Source organism: Notamacropus eugenii, chromosome 2 (assembly GCF_028372415.1).
Source record: "Notamacropus eugenii isolate mMacEug1 chromosome 2, mMacEug1.pri_v2, whole genome shotgun sequence".
Lineage (NCBI taxonomy): Eukaryota > Metazoa > Chordata > Mammalia > Diprotodontia > Macropodidae > Notamacropus > Notamacropus eugenii.
The window spans coordinates 375,121,625-375,139,781 of record NC_092873.1 but is presented as its reverse complement, the minus strand read 5'-3'; the positions used below and the strand labels follow the sequence as shown (position 1 = coordinate 375,139,781).

General features: G+C 36.3%; 1 protein-coding gene across 12 annotated transcripts in view; it reads right to left on the bottom strand.

Moving 5' to 3' along the window:
- The window catches only part of GGNBP2 (gametogenetin binding protein 2), a 29,362-nt gene that overhangs the window by 6,371 nt on the left and 4,834 nt on the right, over positions 1-18,157 (bottom strand). For 5 of the 12 annotated variants that reach the window (XM_072646929.1, XM_072646930.1, XM_072646935.1 and 2 more), the window contains 6 exons: positions 11,111-11,191; positions 9,562-9,815; positions 8,563-8,661; positions 6,647-6,772; positions 6,441-6,554; positions 261-470 (listed from right to left, as the gene is read on the bottom strand). In XM_072646929.1, the coding sequence (XP_072503030.1) occupies positions 261-470; positions 6,441-6,554; positions 6,647-6,772; positions 8,563-8,661; positions 9,562-9,815; positions 11,111-11,191 (884 nt within the window). The remainder of the gene's footprint in view (positions 1-260; positions 471-6,440; positions 6,555-6,646; positions 6,773-8,562; positions 8,662-9,561; positions 9,816-11,110; positions 11,192-18,157) is intronic. The other 7 variants (XM_072646937.1, XM_072646931.1, XM_072646938.1 and 4 more) reach the window with 5 other exon arrangements.

Genomic DNA, 18,157 nt, shown 5'->3' with positions numbered 1-18,157 from the left:
ATGGAACTGAACCAATAGTCACAAACCATATTCTTCCTATTTTTAGTCATAGAATAAAGAAATGTATATTTCTGTATCAACAGACAGAACCAAGAGAACATGTATTATGAAGGCTGACTTCAAAACATAGGCTTTATATCTAAGCATATGTAATGAGGCAAAGGTGCAGAAGAGATTTATTTACAAGGCTCAGAAACAAACTTTCGGTAATAAAATAAAGAAGCAAAGCGCTAGATAGCCCATTCTAGCAAATTACATACTCATACCCTCCTGCGAACTCTGGCTCAGCTCGACCCAACAGATGTGCAATGAAATCTGTTTCACAGCATACATGTATGTGTCGTTCATGTGGACAGCACCGCAAGCCTTCATATAGTGCAGCACAATAACCCTTCTCTTTGCTGCAATCAAGCTCACCAATAAGAATATTGTATGCTCGAAGTACTTTATTTTTGCAGTCAGTACAAAACCTAGTAAAAATTTAAAAAGGCAAGCAGTCAAAATAAGAATTGGCTATGATGTAGACTCAAAAGAATGTTAGTACTGGAAAGGATCTTAAGAGATCATTTAGTCCAATTCCCTTATTTTACAAATGAGAAAACTGAGGCCAAGAAAAGGCAACTTGCCCAAAGAAACAGAGCTAGTGATAAAGGGACTAGAACCCAGGTCTCCTGAATTCTGCCCAGTATAGGGTACTACTTCACTCTGCCTCATTTAGTAGATTAGCATAATGATGAAGACATTTTTCTCAATCTACATCATTAAGCAAGCCTCAAGGAATATGCTAAATGAACAAATGAATTTTAGTTTCCATTAAAATATACATTTTATTTATCAGACAGTTTAAAATTTTCTGTAAGGTTTTAAAATTCTATTTTACACAATTTATAAAGTGTTGGACTTGGAGTCAGGAAGACCTGAGTTCGAATCCTGCCTCACTTACTAGCTGTATGACCCCGGGCAAGTCACTTAACCTCTCTCAGCCTCAGTTTCCTTATCTGTAAAATGGGGACAGCACCTACCTCACAGAGTGGCCGTGAGGACTAAACATATGTAAAGCGCTTTGCAAACCTTAAAGCGCTATAGAAATGCTAGTATTATTATTATTAAGAAAGAGAAAAAAGATTAGATTCCTTATGTCTTAATATTCTTTAAGCTGTAAATCTTGTCATAATGTGGAATGCTAGCATCTGGCTGAGGACTGTCAATCTAGAGTGAGTGAGTGAGTGTGTATGTGTGTGCATGTGTGTGTGTGCGCATGTGTATGTGCATATGCATGTGTGTGTGTGTAACTGAAAGAAATTGATGTTACTCTCTCTACTCAGGCCCCCTCTTCCACAACTTCCTTACCAACTAGAGGTAAGCATCCCATTTTTCCACCCCAGCCCCCAACTCCACTTCTGGTGCTGGAGAGGGATGTTACTCTACTCCCCTAAGTTCCATTCACCATCCCTTTATCAGGAACAAAACTGCCCTTCCCTGACCATACCTTTCCTATGTTATTTCCCCATTATAAGCTCTTTGAGGGCAGGGACTGTCTTTGCTTTTTTATTTGTATCCCCAATATTTAACAAGAACACAGTTCTTAGCACATACTAAGTGCTTAATAAATGCTTTTTTCATTCATTGATTCAAAGTATACTTTTTCAAATTCAGGTATTTTAGTAGACCTGGTAAAAAGACTGATACTTCCAAAGCCAACACTGTCACTCCTAAGTTCATCAGCCTTTAAAAAAAATCAGTAAAAAAAAAAAAAAAAAAAAAAGCAATGACAGTGAAGCATTTTTTATTTTTTTCAGAAGGCTAAATAGACAGCTAAATACGAGACTATTAGAAGTACACAATTTTTGTTTCTTAAAATTTTGCTGTACAGAGGAAGGACCAAGGTATGTTGTTTAATAGCAATACTTTAAGCACAGAAACAAATAGCACTCTGCGTATGAGTAATAGTAATACTTAGTTTGCCAAGTCACTTAATGAAGGCAATTTTACAGTTTAACACATCATCTAATGATGAAATATCATAGAACTTAGTCCACTTATATAGGGTGTCCCAAAAGTCTATTTTTAAGCTATTAAAGCTTAAGACTGCACTAAGACTTTTGGGACACTCTGTAGTACAATGAAATATTTACTGCTTTGTGCTCAGGAAAGCTCACATAAAAAGTAGATGATGCTAAAAAAAAAAAAAAAGAGGGGAACTAACTGGATATTCATAAAATATATTATTACAATTTTCTACAAAGAGGCTGAACAAATGACATCTTAAAATCCAAACCATATCTCAATAATATTTAGAAACACAGGAAAAAATAAAGACTTGAGATGTTTCAAATCAAGAATTTGACAAGCAACAGTTAGTCAAACACTAACTACTGAACTTATCTTGGGAACATCTCTTCCAGGAATGAATTATGCAATTTGCAACCTATCCATATTAACTTGCTTGCCTCTCCTTATCTTTGCTGTACCTTAGAAACTCTGGTAAAAGCTGGGTGGAAGACAAATCAAATGCTAAAATAAAGTTCTGATTAACCTGAGCTATGCTCCACCTCCCTTCTCCCAGTATGTAATTCAGAAACTTAGTTTATGACAAATAATTTAGTTTACATTTGAAACACGTTAAAAATCAAGGCATTTTAGGAATCAGGCAGTGATTTCTTTAATGATATAGCTCTTTAGCAATATTATATTCAAAAGGCAGAAGACCAGGTTTAAAAGAAAATTTCTCTAATTGGCAAGTAAGGCAAGAGAACCATTAGAATGAGGAACTGACCGAAAATTCTTATAGTCAGTCAATGAAATCTTCCTCAATTACAATATCTGCCAAAATATATTGCTTAAAAAACAAGAATTCTTGACTTCACTTGTCCTTTTTTCTCTATTAAAACTGAGGTTATGCATCCCTCATGTAAATATAAAACATGACATAAACATTGTGGATATTAATTAGAGATATATAATACTCCAGATCATGAGCTCAAAGAAAATAAATATTTGATTAAACAGGATAGGGTTTATCTCAGCAAAATTCATTAACATATTAATTACCTTAGTCTAAGAGAAACTGGAAGATATATGTAAAGGTAGAATAGCATATAACTGAAATCTCTTCTTCTACCTCTCCTTCTCAAAAGACAAATTCACTGAAGAGAAATCTATTCGCTGAATAGAGTAAGTCACAAAGACATTATGTTCTACAACCTAGCACTATAATGGAGGCAGTTATAGTAAAGGCTTAACCTGAAAATTTAGAGGGCTAGTTCTAAAATCAGCTTTTTTTCTTTTGGAAACAGAAGTAAAAGGTGGCTCTTTGTAATACCAATTATTTCTAATTCTCTGCTCTAAGTTTTCCTAGAAGTAATTTACAAATTTGTTTCTAGGAATCATTCAAAGCAGTTATGACCACATACTCAATACATATATATGAATTTTGAAAGACTATGGTGAATAGGAAATTCCTGAATTTAAGTAATTCTAAATCATGTTTTACTATCAATGGCAAAGTCTAAAAGAACCTATCCCAGAGGCATAAAGGTGAGAAATAATATACAATAATTAATAGTTTGTACTTCTAGTGTCTTGCCCATAGTAACCACTTAATAAACATTTTAGTGAGTTATAAGGTAAGAGGTAGGGGAGAGATTTCAAGTCTTTTTAAAACTTCATTTTTTAGTAACATTTAAAGACAAAGAAGTCTCTGCTTGTCAAGGGGTTTGTTTTCTTTTCCATAAGGAATAAATGAATGAATAAACCATTTATTAAGTGCTTACTATGTACAAACCACTATGCTAACTGCTGGGGATACAAATAGAAAAGTAAGACCGTCCTTGCTCTCACAGAGCTCACATTCTAACAGGGGAGATGACATATATGGAAGGTTTCAGCTGCACATCAGAGGGAAAGGTTTCCTGTTCCTTAGGATGCATCAGCAAAGCAGATGTTAATGTCTCTCTCTTCTCTAATGTCATTTCCATCCATAATATCTTATCAGTTTCTGTCGATGAATCATTTGACAGTGCCAAGGACTGGTGACAAGTTTTCTTTTTGGGGTCTTCAAAAGACGTGGTTGTAGCACCCGCAGGAGCAGTTGCCTAGCTGCATCTCCACAAGGGTTGCTTTCAAGGATGATGACTGTGGACACTGGTTTGGAAACATTGTTATTCCAAAGACTCTTGGGTTCAGGGTCCTGGGCTGTCCCCATCAGGATTGGAAGGGAGATGGTATCAAGGTGGTGGTGTGACTTGCCTGGCACATGCTGTCTCCTGTTTGTCCCTCAAGATGCCTGGCTGCTTCAGTTAGGCTGGCCTGCCTGTGTGTAGCAACTGATTGAAAGCTGGTGGATGACTAGCCCCCCTTTTTTCATAGGAGCTGCCTCCCTGGATGATAGCTGCAAGGGCTGGAATGGAAGCAGGACTGGTGGTCTGGGGGTGCAGCCACTCCCAGTGCTGTTGGTCAGCAGTTGTTGGTGGTGATGAGGAAGGTGGGCCCTTTCTCCACAATGATTTCTCCCCTGGATGGTGGTTGTAGGGGCTGGGCTGAAAGCAGGTCTGGTGGCTGGAGGACATTGCTATTCCCAAGGCCAACCCTTCTACAAACTTAATCCCATCACCTCCCCATCTCCTCCAATAGACTGCCCCACAGCCATCCCATCCCCCTTCCAGCTCATGTCCAAGTCTGTCCTAAACTTGGGGTGGGGGTGGCGGGGGGGAACCAACAACTCACTGGACTCTAGTCCTTCAAATAAGTGACGTTTCTCTCTCTCCCCTTTCACAACAAAGTACTTCGGCTTCTTCTCTTCTCAACTCTTTGCAATCTGGCTATGGAGTTCATCACTCAATTAAAACTGCTTTCTCCAAGAACAGACAAACCCTAGCTTTTTCAAAAGACTTCTCCTTCTTGGCCTTTAAGCAACACTTGACATTACTGACTACCCTTCTCCTCCTAGATGCACACTATCATTCCCTCAGTATTCATGACACTACTTACTCTTGATTCTCCTCCTTTCTGACTGCTTCTCAGTGTCCCTTACTGGATCATCCTTTCTCTCTACAGATACTTCCAGTGACCTTGTAAGCTTCCACGGGTATATTTATTATTTCTATTCAAGATAACTATGTTTCTAGCCCTATCTCCCTTCTGTGCTCCAATTCTATTTCACACCAAATGCCCAACAAATATTTCAAACTAACATGTCCAAAAAAGAATTCATCTTTTTCTCAAAACCTACTCATCTAAACCTCTTATTTCTGGCATCATCCTTAACTCCTCATTCTCTCTCTTTTCACACATCTAATTAGTTCCTTCATCTTGTCATTTCTACTTCATTACCTCTCACTTCTATCCCCTTATCTCTACTTACAAAGTCATCCCCCTAGTTCAGACTCTAACCTCTTACCAAAACTATGGAAGCCTTATTGATCTACTTGCCTAAAGTCTCTCCCCTCTTTGTTCCATCCTTCCCACTAATGCCAAATGGATATTCCTGAAGCAGAAGTCTGACATACCACTTAATTGATCTAATAAATTCCACTGGTTCCTTATTACCTATAGGATCAAATGGAATTTGGCACAGAAAGCCTTTCACAATCTGGCTCCAATGTACCTTTCCAATGCTTCCCTTCATACATTTTGGTCCAGCCAAACTGAATTTTTGTTTCTCTCATCTCTATGCTTTTACACAGACCGATACACCTAGCATCCACTCCTCTCTCCACACTTCCAACTTCCTAGAATTCCTTGCTTCCTTCAAGGCTCAGCTCAGATGCTACACTCTACATAAAACTCTTCCTGATCTGATCTCCCAGCTACTAGTAACTCACCTCAAAAATTACCTTGTATTTGTTTTGTATATTCATTATGTACATGTGGTCTCCTCCTCTGATAGAGGGGGTAAGCTCCTTGAGGGCAAGGAGTGTTTCATTTTTATTTTTGTATTCCCAATGTCTAGCACAATGCCTGAAACATAGTATGGAGCTAAATAAACACCACTGAATGACAAGGCTCCCCCAGTGTGGCTAGAGAAGGGATGGGGGAAACAGGGTCCCGGATTGCTTTCCGGGGAACGGGGTATACCACTACATCTGGCCTTCTGCTATCTGCAACACCTGGAGAGTGCTGCCTACTTATGAATGATTGCAGCTGGCTTTGCACCTTATGATCTCAGTGGGCACTCAGTGCCTGGAGCACTGAGAGGTTAAATGACTTGCCCAGGGCCACATAACCAGTATGTTTCAGAAGCAGAACTTACACCCCAGGTCTTCCTGGCTATGAGGCTAGCTCTTCAGTCACTATGCCATACTGTTATATATGAAGGGCTGTAGCTGTTAACTTATATCTAGTCATACTGAAAATCATGCTGGAAAATGTTTCATAGAACAAATGAGGGATAGGCACACTAGACATTTAATAACATTACTACACTTTATCTTAAGACTTACCTGTGTTTTCGCAGATAGGTTTCTAATGTTTCTAAAAGACAACTAGAATCAATTAAAACTACTTCATCCCTGCATTCCTGGGACATTAGTTCCCACACATCCATCCAACAACCTCTGCAGAAAGAAAAATGAATACCAATATAAATGATGACTACACATGAACAACAGCACGTTCAAAAACAGAGTGAAAGATTACTTTGTTTTACCTGGCTGTTCCCTGGAAAGGTCCATAATGGAAAATGATCCTACACTTGCTGTCCTTCCTGTGGTCTTCACTACTTTTCTTATCTGTACTTAGCTTCTCTGAACTGACATTGTTACTGCTCCCTTCACTGCAGTACAGTAGTAGTATTAAAAGACAAATTATAAAATCAAAGTCTCACAAATCTTTAACTATAAAGTATAAAATACACTAAATCTGTTTGGAACTATAACCTAAGAGATATAGGTCAAACCCTATTACAATGAACTCTAAGATACTCTTCAAATTTGTTAGGGGTACTGTAATATTATTGTTAACAACTACTTCTTAGAAATAAGGAGGTCACTAGCTAAGGGTTCTTCTAAGTCTTTAAGTTATAATAAGAGTTTTTTTGTAATGGAATTTGACCTTAATTCAGTGCTTTAAGACAACTAATGCATTTCAAGTATTCAGTGATACAGAGATAATCTAAAGTAGAATTAAGATTATATCTTTCTACAAAAGTTTTGTGATTAAGTATTAAAAGGTTAACACTAAGATAAGCAGTAGGTGGTTAATAAGAATTATCATCAAGCCTCAAGGGCTTGCAAAATTATCATTTTATGCATTATATTTTTTTACTTAAATGATTATACATCAAAATATTAACTAAAGAGTCTCATAACAATTTTTTTTAGTCACACTTTCAAAATTAGTCCAAGTTATGTCTTACCTAGAAAGAAACTTATAAGTAGCTATGAATCAGATTAAATATCACTAGAGTAGCAGGCTATATGGTCTTTATCTTCAAACACTTCATATACAGATTTTATTTATGATCTGCCTTAAGCTATGTAGGAATAGATTTAGGTAGATCTAAAAACATACTTAGATCCCTCTATTTAGATATGGGTGGCATCTAAAAAGCATGAACAACTAAAACGGCTAGAATACCTTAACAGTCTGACTTCTAAACTCAAACTATATACCCAAATTGCAATACAATTTTGGTTAACAGCCCACTCGTGCAGAATCTAGTTCCTTATCTAAGTAGAAAACTGTACCAGATAGCAGAGTCTACCTCAGAAGGTAAGAAAAATTAACGAAAACAACAGGCATATAAAGTGAATGATGCATTTATATTATCCTTTCTTACTATAAGAGAATGTGCTAAAGGTAAAATCAAGCATTAAAACAGATTATTAACTGTAATTCAGTTTATTTTAAAGTGGTGACATCTTTAATTAACAAAAACAGTGGTACTAATCATACTCCTTTTCTTGACATAAATTGATTTTTAAAAGATGAAAGAAAAAGCCTGACTTTAATTTATATTCCATCCTAGATACACAGGGACCATTTCCCAGTAACTGCCTACAAGACTTTGCCCGATCATGGAAGGATACTAGAAAATAAGTAGAAGAACCATACATTAAGTCTATGTCCCTAAAAGTAATTTCAGAAAATGACTGATTTATGGTGATTTAATGACTGAAAATGGTGATTTAATCATTAAGAAGGGGCAGCCTTAGATACTATTAACTCTGAAGAATGGTTTACATATAAAAGTTAGGTCCATCAGAACAATTAAAGGAAACAACCATTTATACATAAAGCAATTTCCAGGATCCAAATGGATCAAAGAAATTTATTCTTACTGGTTAAAGTAAAATTAATAACAACAAAATTATATTAGGGATCAATTCCCTTCTAAAAATTTAAAAGTTCTAATGCAAAAATATATTTTATGATCAAATATATTAAAAATATCAAGGCAAGAGGTCTTAAAAGAATCATGCTCAGATTGACATTTGTGAAAAATTATGTATAATCAACTGTGTGAAGAAATTCATGTTTTTCTTGGTCAATGACCATTGAGTTTGCCCAATATTTATAATTTTAACAACGAAAAACAGAATCTTTGTGTTCAACCAGACTTACCCCAAAGGTTTTGGTTTGTGTGTATCTAAGGAGTGCAACTGACATCTCTTGTTCTTCTTACTTTTTGGAATTGCATCTATCATGTCATTTAGTTTGGACCTATATAAAAGCAAACATGTCAATGATTACTCAGATAATGAAGACTATAACATTCCACATTGGATCCGTGAAATCACCCAATATAAGGTTAAAACACTAGATGAGTTTTTATTAATGCAAATTTCTCTTCCGAAGAGTTTAATCATGTTAGTCTTTTACATGATCATGGTGATATGATAATAATAACTCATAACAATCCTACAGATGGGCAATATAATTATCCTCATTTTATAGGTAAGAAAATTGAGGCCCAGAGAGGTTAAGTGAATTGTCCAGGGTCACAAAGCCAGTAAGTGTCAAGAGGAGGGACTTGAACCCAGGTCTTCTAGGCTCTGAGGATGGTTTCCTATCTACTATTGTACACCAAGAGTTCTTAACATTTTTTCTGTCACAGACCCCTCTGGCAGTCTGGTGACACCTAAAAGCAAATGTTTTAAGTGTACAAAACAAAATGCAAAGGATTATAAAGAACACCTATGATACCAAAATGCAGTTCTCAAAATACTTTTTAAAAAAAGTTCATGGGCCCTAGGTTGAGAACTCCTGCACTATATCAAAATGTGATTTAACGAAGAAAATACATATGCTACTTAAACATATACAGGGTTTTTTTTTTCTTCTCTAACACTGAAATGCATTCATATCTATACAGTCACTGAGCAAGTCTAAAGATTTATCTTCCCAAAGCTATGCTCCCAAGCCTAGTAAAAAAAAAAAAACTTTTACTATGGTAAGTATCATTTTGACTATTATAACTTCAAAATCAGCATCTACATACATGCCCAACTAGCAGACAATGACAAGCTTCTTAGGCAAATCTGTGAAAAGATTTCATCCAGTCCCTGAAAGCAGTTGTCAAAACCACAATTTAAGCAAACCATTTTTCTTTGTTTGACTTACCCATGCACATAAAATAACGTATAAAGCTTCTTTGCATCAGTCATACAGCTTCGAGTAACAGAAAGGACTCCCTTAGGCCCTACAGTAAGAGGCTCAAGGGCAGGATTTCCCGACTCTACAAGCTGGGAAAAGAGGCGCTCCACACTGCGACGACAACCAACACATGGGACAAGCTGAGAAAGTGCACTCAAGACTTCACGCGATGTCACCATCATGGCAATATTGAGATCTTGTTGCTTAAGCATGCTATGTCGCTGAGAGCAAAAGGGAAAACAAAAATGAAAACAAGCCCTTCAAAACCATTACTAATAGCTAACACTGTTAAAAAGAGTACCTATATACTGATACCCATAACAGCACAAAAACGGATCTCTCACTGCTCAAGAATAAGGACATTTTTAAAAATTAAGATTTAAATGACATTTTTAAGATAAAAATTCAAATGAATTACAAGTCCAGCGCATTTTAGTATTTCTTCATTAGATGATGCTGATGTGGGAAAGGGAATAAACATAATACTATATATTAGTGGTCTCCAAAGTGGGGGTAGTCCTATAGCATGACCCCAAGAGGTATTTGAGCAATCAACTGCAAAGTGGAAAGATAGATCACATCCTTCTCTCCCTGAGGTAGACAATCATGGGGCTCATCTTCAAAACAACATACCTATCCTTCACTCATTACTCTCCCATAAAACTCTCACCCCCTTCTGAAAGTGTGAATTCTCAACTTACCCTTTTGAAATTAGGAAATAGTCCCTCGGGGCATATAGCTTAATTCTGCACCACAGTAACTGTACCTAAGTACCACAGGCAAACTCTTCCCCCCACCAACTCTTCAGCACACCCACTAGGAAAAAAAATTGACTAGTGGGGTAGATCAAAAAAGTTTGGAGACCACTGCTATAAATTAATGTAGAAACTAAATTACTTGTTTCCTTAAGTGAAGTGTCTGTTCTTGTAAATTGTTACTTATATTACTACTAATATGCCCAGTTTAAAAAGGCCCCCAAAAAAGTTATGAAAGGGAATGGAGAATAAGAGGAGTAAGACAGTCAGTTGTTAAATTCTCAATTCACACTTGCATTCAAGGATTCATTCACAATTTTCTGGAACTTTGTGAATTAAGATCTGTAATACGAGATAACAATCTGCCTTTTGACAGGTCAATTCAATATATAGTGCTATTCTGTTCATATCTATGTCAGTTTCAAAATGAAGTGATTAAAAAATTAACTATAAAAATTTATTTAGCTTCTCACATCATAAGGTTGATACCAAAAGAACACTTCATCATATATCGTGTCTGTCCCCTCCTCCAAAAGACAAACGCAAAGACAACAAAGTAGATTTGGAAATTTCAAGTCTTAAGTACAAAATTTCTTTTGCATGATAGGATCAATCATCCATGACCATTCACTGTAACAGTCAAAGAAAGACCATAAATTTAAAACTACAAAGTTAATGCAATTTGCAGTTGTATCAAGTTAATTAATTTATCGAGTTAAAGAATTACATTTAGCAAACACCTAATGCAATAAAGACTTTACCTGAATGAACTGCTTTAGTTGTGCACCGTTATTCTGATGCCCATCAAGATTTAACACGTTATCAGGAAATTCCATCACCATCTTAAAATAAAAAAATAAAAAAAGCATTCAAGCCAAAATTCTTTCCCCATCCTTGAAACATACAAATCCATGTTTACTAAATTTATGAACTGGATGGTAATATTTAAACGTAGATTTGCATGAATGCAACACCAACATCAGGTTAAGGTTCCTCAGCCAAGTCCTACACTAATGCCTCAGAAAGGTATAGTAGTAATTTTGAGTTCTCTCAAGCCATACTAACAAAAAAAATATAAGCTCTATAAGGCCTCTATACCATAGGCTGGAAAAAGATCTGAGTGTCTCAGATACTCAGTGATTGATTGTATATCTTGTCTAAGAACCCAGTCTAGTTAAGTGCTAAGAGGCTTATCATCAGGACTGGTGGCTAAGTAAAAAATCAACTTCTATAGGTGAAAAATTCAAATATTAAGTCATAGAGGAATTACAATCTAGATTAATAGAAGGAATATCCATAGTGACAAAAATTGGAGGTCCCTATGACTCCTTAAGAGTAGGGACATTTTACCTAAGCTGTTTTTCTCAAACATCTGGAACAGAACACAATAAATTCTGTAAAAAAAAAAATGACAGTCACATTTAACATGGATATGTTTCAACCCAAGCCATCAGAAACTTCACACAAACATGGTTGCTTTTTTAAAAGACTTAGAAGGCAAAAAGATGCAGACCAGGGCTTTAAATAAGCAAGAGTTAAGGTATGAAAAGGTCACCATCACATGCTAATACTTCAAATAAGGGCAGAAAGAAAAAGCATAACCACAACTTTTGTTAAGGAAGTCTGCCATATAGGTTGTGCCAGGGCAGGAAAGAGAACAAGTTCTGGAGAGAAGCTGATGGCCAAATGAATCCTGACAGAAAAATAAGGAGCTTTCTAGGGGATCAAAAATCTAGAGTTGGAAGGAACCTCAGGAGTCAGTGCTTAACTCCCTCATTTTATAGATAAGAAACCTGGAGGCAAAGGAGGTTAAGTACTTCAGCCAAGGACACTTGGCTAGTAAGCAGCAGAATAGAATTTAAACCCTGCCTGACTCCCAAATTCAATGCTCTTTTCACTGTACACCATGCTTGCTATCTTCTCTATTCCTACATTATTTCTGGGGGACTTCTAATCCTTCTGATTTTTCCACGTGTCCCTAATATTTTCATTAAAAATATTAATTTAATAAGGAACATTCATTCCACAATTAATTACTTGGCTTAAAATGTAAATGCTGTGTTGAGGTAACCCACTGAATGTCTACTAACAACTGTGAGTGGTATGAATGTGAGGAAGAAAAGTAGGGCAGCTGTAGGTATTAAAGGGGAAATCTGGAGGGAACAAATTCACAGGTTAACCCTGTTGACCTTCACCTGGGAAGCTTACCATAAATATAAGCTATTTTACTTAATTTGTGATTTCTTTTTAAATTTCTTGTGAAGGAATTCATTTCCAAAGAATTCAGTTAAGCAAGGTATCAGTTGTTCTATTTAGATATAGTATTGTCCTTCAGTACTCATTAATATTAAGGCAATTACTATCTATGTTTCTATAAAGGTGATGGAAAATTAGGTATTATACCTAACAGAGGATCTACATGTAAAGAAATAGGACACTGATTTTAAAAGCAGAATAATTCAATATCAATAAAAACATCAAGTCCACCACACAGATTTCCTTCCTGTCTCCTTAATTTTTTAAAAGACCAGTCCTCCCTCCTTAAATACATTCTGACTTACTTGGTCAAATCTAATTCCCTCAAGGGCTGATTATCCAGTTTAATGATTAACCTTTTTGGTTTTTCTCTGGTTCTTCCCCAGGTAGTCTGTTCAGGTTTTTTACTAGGATGTAAAGTAGCAGAATAAAGGTGAATTCAGGTTATTTATCTTAATTTGACTAATGCAATTTTAAATGGTTTAGGTAAGGTAAAAGACAGTTAATCCAAAAACCTTACTTTATCCAGGAATTTTCAATTATAATACTCCTGTTCCTTTTATCATGAGAATGGGCTGAACTCAACCTGAGGTTATATTTCGATTGAATCATCTAACAATAATCTAGTTACTAAATGATCTTAACTGATAAGAAAAACACAAGATTACATACTAGAGTCATTGCAGTTTTAGGATTTGGTTTTCTACGTAAAAATAAATTTAGTTAGCAAGTCATTAAGCACTAGGACAAATCTTTGGGAGTTATGTGATTCAATAGAAGCAATATACCATCTCATACCTATTTAAGCAAACTAAAAACTGGATCCTTCCCTTGCTTAACCAAGACTACTATACTGTGTTGTAATATGCTTTATGTCCAATTACACAAAATTTATCAATAGCTCATTACTTACACTGCTTTTAGTCAGTCGACAAGCATTTATTAAGAACCCAAAATATCTAGAAAGACTTGGAGGGTTTTGTTTTGTTTTTTAAGATATAAACTTGAAGACCCAGTCAGTGTGTGATATCCCAAGTTCTAACTATGTTTATGGGAACTTTGATTTTTTTTCCCTTTTAATAATGTTTTGCAGGCTTATGAAAATGGAACAAAAGAAAATGCTTAATATATCAGTCTTTGATGCTCATCAGAATATTTATTCGAAAGAAGCATTTATTAAGCACCTTATATGAGCCAGGCACTCTACTTAGTAAGCCCTAAGGATATAAAGGAGGGTGAGTCCTTGCTCGTAAAGAGCTCACAGTCTGGTGGGGAAAACATGCCAACAACTATGTACAAACAAGATACAAGCAGGATAAAAACTGGAGATAATCTTGGAGGAAAAGCATTCTGGTTATTATACCACTGCTTCATGAACCTTTACGTTTAGTTATAGATCAAGTTATTATGTCACCAATAAATCCTGTGCTGTGTCCAACCTGGATTTTGCCAGTCTTGCAAGGGCAGTCTAAGCAGTGGATAATTTCCCTTGCAGTGGTTTTATGCTATTTTTGTTAAATACCCAGCATTGATGAGCTAAATAATTTATTTCCAACACAGCGTCTTCTGCCTTGGCAGCATTTTGGTCAAGTTCTACATAATGTACCATGCACTATTAACTACTTAAAGGGGAAAGATGAAAAGATAGCTTTCTATTCTTTAAAATCACTTCTTAGGTGACCTAAACAGTATGGTCAAATATTCTGCATATGCACTTACCTAAAGATAGAACAGATCCTGTCCTGCATAAGGTTTGCCATGAGGATCTAATGAGATATTTGTAAAGCACTTAGCACAGCACCCAATGCTTAGTACAGGCATAGGGAACCATCGAAAAATCTGTCCTGTAAAACATGGACTCAGTCAAAAGGCTGCAGCTGAAGACCTAGAAGGTCACATGTGGCCTCGAAGCAAAAAGTTCCCCACCTCTGGCTTAGAAGGTGTTTTAACGTTTATTCCCTTCCCTTGTTCTTAAGATTATTCCCTTGCTGTGCTACCAGTGAGTGAGAGCATGTTTATACAAATCATTTTCATTTGTGTTCCACTAAAAGGAACCTTGGATCTTACCATTTCTCTATACCTCTACTGCACCTTGAAGATTTTTTCCGCAACTGAATGTGCTGTCTTGCTGCCCCCTCTCCCAGAGCACCCCCATTAGAGTTTGAGCTCCTTGACAGTAATATCTATCTTACTTTTTCTTTGTATCCCCAGCACCTGGCACATACTAAGTGCTTAATAAATGCGTTTTCATTCACTCTGAATTTCTTCTTTCACCTTTTATTTGCAACATAATCCCTTCTCTAAGATACATTCCAATACTATTAAATCAAGATGCCAAAAAGAAAACATGAAACCACATATCTTTTGACAGCACACTAAATCCACACCTCCAAGTAGAAGTTAACATTTATCATATACAAAGTCTAAAGTGTCTTTCCGATAAATTTAAATACTCCCAACTCTTCAAAGTTTTCACTAAAATGCAAACCTGTATTTCTGGCATGTTCTAAATCTGTAATTCTAACAGAATTAAAAGCAGCATGTTAATGCAGACAGACCTCTGCTTTCCTAAGTAGTCTATAATATTAATCTTAAGGATTCTTTCTCAAGAAAGATAAAATGCCTATATAATACAGCACTGGACTGAAGTATTCAAATCACCTTCCTAAATCTGGCACACTCTTACTACTATAGTACAAAGGCCTCCTACTGCGAAATGTTACAATGATATTCAGCATTAGGAGGTCTCTGTACTACATTAGTAGTACCTGAGGTTGCTTCTTTTAAAAGACTTCAAGGGTTGAGACTACAGATGGGGTCTAGATAGACTCTTAGATAGATTTTAGTCTAACTTTTAACAAAACTCCCTTTTTTTAAAGAGCTATGAATATTTCACATTGAAAGATAAGTCAGTTTTTGCTCATTTCACTCTACGACTGCTAAATGTGAGTTAAAACTATATTACTCTTCAACCCATGCTACTAAACACGTTCAAATGTAGTTCCTTTCTGTTTCTATCCTGTCTGATGTAGATATCCACTAGATACATTTTAATCTGGCTGTTAACAAAAATCAAATTTTTTAAAGTGTTAAAAATATTTCACATTGGTAGAGAAAAGTTTCTAAAATTTTACAATTTCGTTCCCCCCCATCCACTGCAGTTGCTTCCTGGATCATAAGCATGTTAGGAGCACAATTCCCTAAGCACATGTCTATCAAGAAGTCACCAATACTGATGATTACTAAAAATGAACCAATGCTTTTCCAGAACATACTTTGCACTCAGGACTGTCAATGGATAAAGGGAACCAAAGCTTGAACTTAATGAACTTCATAAACACCATTACTAAGACCATTTCTCACAAAAGCCTACCACGCCTCCTCTCTTGCAGAGGTATGTCTGTTCCTTTCTAACCTACCGTGCCCCCCCCCACCCCACCCCCAGTCAACAGGTGACTGGGTTTGCTTTTTTTTTTTTTTTTTTTTTTTAACAAATTAGGGAGAGAAGAAGGGCTCTTCAAGAAACTTATTTCTTCCTTTATGGTATATCTGAGGGAAAAATATTTCACCAAAACCACTTAAGGATTAAAATGCTAAACTCCTAAAGGAATTCATTCTCCTAAGTGACTAAAGTTCACATTTTTTAAAGATACATTTTTCCAATGTAAAATGCTTTTCTTTAAAGGAAATGTTGCTTAAATCAAGCCCAACTACTTGCAGCTCTCCTTCTCCTAATTCTGAACTCAAGAATCAAGATAAAACCTAGAAGAAGGGAAAAGCCAATTTTAAGTGACTTAATAGAAGCATAAAATATAGAGGAAAAAAAGGCTTTTTTTGAAAAGCAAAATTTTAAATTATCACTGACAGATACTTAACATGAACCCTTAAATACTACCTTTAAATGTTGAGGTATCAGTCTCCTATCATTGCTCATTAGGAGCTAAAGTTAAAATGCAAAACTGGAAGACTGAATGTTTTACAATTAAGTATTCAAATTTTTGTAATTTGCCTTATACAATCTTCCTTACACCCAAGGTCCTCTCCATCCTATTCTCTGGTAGAATTTTTTTTACTTCAAGATCCTAGGGGAAAGGATATTTGGGGATAAAAAACAGGGAGAGTACACACAAATAAGTGTTTGCATGAGTGCTAATTGCATGAGCATTTATCCTAATGAATGAATGGACCATTTAAAATGTCAAGGATGCTATATTAATTTTTTAATTTAAAATGAAGTTTCCCTAAATTTTTCATATAGAAGGTAGAAAAGGGTACTCAAAACATGATTCTATTTTCTGATAAATCCTTTTTCCTTAATTCTTAAGGTAACAGAAAGTACTCCACTCTTTTCCCACGGAAAAGCAACCAAGTCTAGTTATAATTATAGTTTTTTGCTGTGAACATTCCAACAAATTACCCAATTAATTCTGTCACACTTTTCAATTTTAAACAGAAATACTGCACCTCAATCCAGTCTTGACACTAGCCAACAAGAGTGTCATCTCTAACAATGACTTGCATTTTAACAGTTACTGTAAATTTCTGGTGACATTATTTTCACAAATACATATAAAAATCAATTGGCAGACCATTTAAGGCTTGAAACACATAAACCTTTGTTTTGAAAACAAATTTATTTTCATCCAAATCTAGTTCTAAATTCAATAAACTTAAGTACTTCAGGATACCAAAAACAGATTTCAAAAGAAAACGGTGATTAGAGATTTTAAAAATAGTGACAAGCAACTGCACTCTTTATTTCCTGTTAAGATTCAATTGCAAGTTTTTGCCATTTCCTCCAAAAGGAAAGGGCTTTTTTCATATAGTACAGTAAAAACACAGCCAAATGATAATGTAGGACTATTACTCCTGAAGAGGAATTGCAAACCCAGAACTGTAAATCACCCAATCACACAAGAAGCGGTTTTTCTAGGGCTTTTCTGGGACAAATTTTTAAAAAAGGCTCTGCATAAACGATAACTGCAAAATTAAACACGATTTTTAACACCAGAAACATCTATTACAGGAGTCGCAGCCTGGCGAGATAAATGGTTCTACGTTTCTTAAATGGTTTAGACTATTCAGAGGATAAATTACAGACACTCCCTCCCCCCGGGTAATAAATTAAAACAAGACAGAGCCAAGTGAAAATAATTCTGGCAAAATTGTTACTTCAGTATTTAAGCTCTCCGGCCGGCACAGTGCTGCATATAACGAAATGCAAACATGCAGGGAGCAGCAGCCCAGCTGTGACAGTTGCAGAGAATCATTAAGTCTCCTCTGGGGTTGAAGGCTTCAGAAAGAGGTAGGCCCTAAAATGCCCCTGGCTCTGGCGTTATTCGTACGAGGCGTCTGCTCGGAAGTGCGGCATATTTTCTGGAATGGGACAAGCCCCCCCGAGGTGAAGATGTGAGAAAGCCTAGCGAAAATGGCTGAGGGGGCGAGGAGCGGCCCGCTGGGGCGGCCCTGTCCGGCCCAGGGGCAGGGAGCGAGTGTCGGGCCTGCCGAGAGGGAAGGCCTCGCCTAGGAGTTGCAACACCCTCGTCTTTCTC